Source organism: Hyposmocoma kahamanoa, unplaced genomic scaffold (assembly GCF_003589595.1).
Source record: "Hyposmocoma kahamanoa isolate Upper Pololo Valley unplaced genomic scaffold, ASM358959v1 180, whole genome shotgun sequence".
NCBI classification, from domain to species: domain Eukaryota; kingdom Metazoa; phylum Arthropoda; class Insecta; order Lepidoptera; family Cosmopterigidae; genus Hyposmocoma; species Hyposmocoma kahamanoa.
Genome location: NW_020653711.1, coordinates 3,823,568 through 3,825,452, shown reverse-complemented (window position 1 = coordinate 3,825,452; position 1,885 = coordinate 3,823,568). Strand labels below are relative to the sequence as shown.

General features: G+C 35.2%; 1 protein-coding gene across 1 annotated transcript; it reads right to left on the bottom strand.

The window, feature by feature from the left end:
- Window positions 1-313: 313 nt before the first annotated feature.
- Window positions 314-1,446, bottom strand: LOC113225965 (fatty acid-binding protein 1-like). The gene is made up of 2 exons (XM_026458457.1): window positions 1,351-1,446; window positions 314-531 (listed from the first exon to the last, which is right to left on the bottom strand). Exons 1-2 carry the CDS (start codon window positions 1,427-1,429, stop codon window positions 329-331), a joined length of 282 nt encoding a protein of 93 aa, XP_026314242.1. The 5' UTR covers window positions 1,430-1,446; the 3' UTR covers window positions 314-328.
- Between the last annotated feature and the right edge of the window lie 439 nt (window positions 1,447-1,885).

Here is a 1,885-nt window from a genome sequence, read left to right as displayed (position 1 = left end):
TTGCCATTTAAAGCTCTGAATGGCACTGCAACTGCTATGGACAGGCGGGTAGCTTACCATCAGGCGCGCGACTTGTTCGTCCCGTCACTTGATATTATATAAAAAATAAAATTTTAATCTATTCTGTAAAATGTTTGATTATACAAGGTAAGTACTATTTATACCATTGTTTATTATCCAATCGTATAACTGTGATAAACTAGTGCCACCTATATATACAGGCATAAATGGGACAAGTAGAAGTACAGTAGGTGTAAATTAAGAAGTATATTTGTTAGTATTTTACCAGTAACCCTGTGTAGATAATTAAGATGAAGTCGTAATAACTTTAGCAATTAAAAAAAGTGTAAGTGGAAGTACTTACATTATTGCCTCCAACAACTTCATCATATTCAACTCCAGGCACGAAGTGCTCCTCCTGGGTGCTATTATCAGACTTTGTAGTATACAAGGTGTAACCATCGCCTGATTTGACGAGTTTGTATATTGGTTTATCGGCAATTAGGGCTTGTTTGTATTGTTCGTTGACATCTGTAAAAAGACGATTACGATACCGATGGGCAAAGACATTCTGCCCTCCATATCACAACTAACGTGATCGACATTTGCAACGAAATTGAGTTACTGGGATCAGCGAAACGAGATCTACAGCCCCCTCTAATCTCATCTATTTGAATATACTCTAATCTCATTTAGTATCAGTTTTATTGTTAAAAAAATCGTAATTGACATTTTTAGGTGACAAAGCTTGTCACTGCCACGATTCGCGTAACCATACTTTCGACGATCATCACCGTACTGAACGTATTTTATAAACTAGGTAAGCAACATGGATCGTAAAAAGAGTGTTGCACCGCAGTTATTGATAAGAAAGTAAAGGGAAAAAAAGACAAAGAAGATTAACATCGCAGGAATGCGCGATGCGGAACAATTCGCACATTCTTGCGATGAGTCGTGTGAGCTTGTAGATTTCTGAAATGCGATGTCGCATCGCAGTTTTGTGTTTCGACTCTAAAAGTTAAGGTGCCAAAATCTCGAAAGTTACCTACTACATTGCAAATGCGTTAGAGTAGTTACACACGGCGACTTATAGCAGCGATGCAAACGCGCGTTCGTGAAACGTATCGATACTGATTTTTTGTACATAATTAGTCAACATAAGCGACTGCATGGATGCAATCGCGCGATTTCAATCGCTACACTTGTGATTTATAGGCGATTGCATCTGTTTTGTTACTTGTAAATTCAAAAGTAAAATTTATAAAGACATTAAATAAATAAATTTGTTGAGGTAAAGCCCACTCTTAATTAAAGTTAACAGTGTAATCACGTTACAATATAGTTACCCACTTCCAGCGTTAATAGCGTTGATAAAGGTGTCGTAGTTCTCCTGCCTGTCTAGTTTGAATTCTTTGCCAAAATAAGCCATTTTGCCCAAACCGACCGTTGATCACAGATTAAAAAAGTAAAGTGCTACAGGTTTAAAAGAAACATTTAATACTGGTTTATTCCTGAAGATAAAGATGGATAATCTGTTACAGTTTTATTACATACAATATCAGTTTTATTTATTACTATCAAGAAAAGTCCAACGTCTTGCCAAATTTATAATGCTGGGTAATAATAACTTACGGCAAACGGCGTTTGTTTTACATTTTTTGCACTCGTTATCGTCTTATCCTTGCTGTAATAGGGTCATATCAGCAATATGACAGCTTTTTAGGAATGAGGTTTAAAGTAGTAAAAAAAATTTGTAGATAAACTTTTTATACTTTAATAATACATATTTTTAATTTTAATTTAATGCATTGCATTTTGTATTGTTTTATTTTAATTCCAGTTTTGTGACTCGTATAGGTAACTATGCTGTAATATTGGCGAGAAC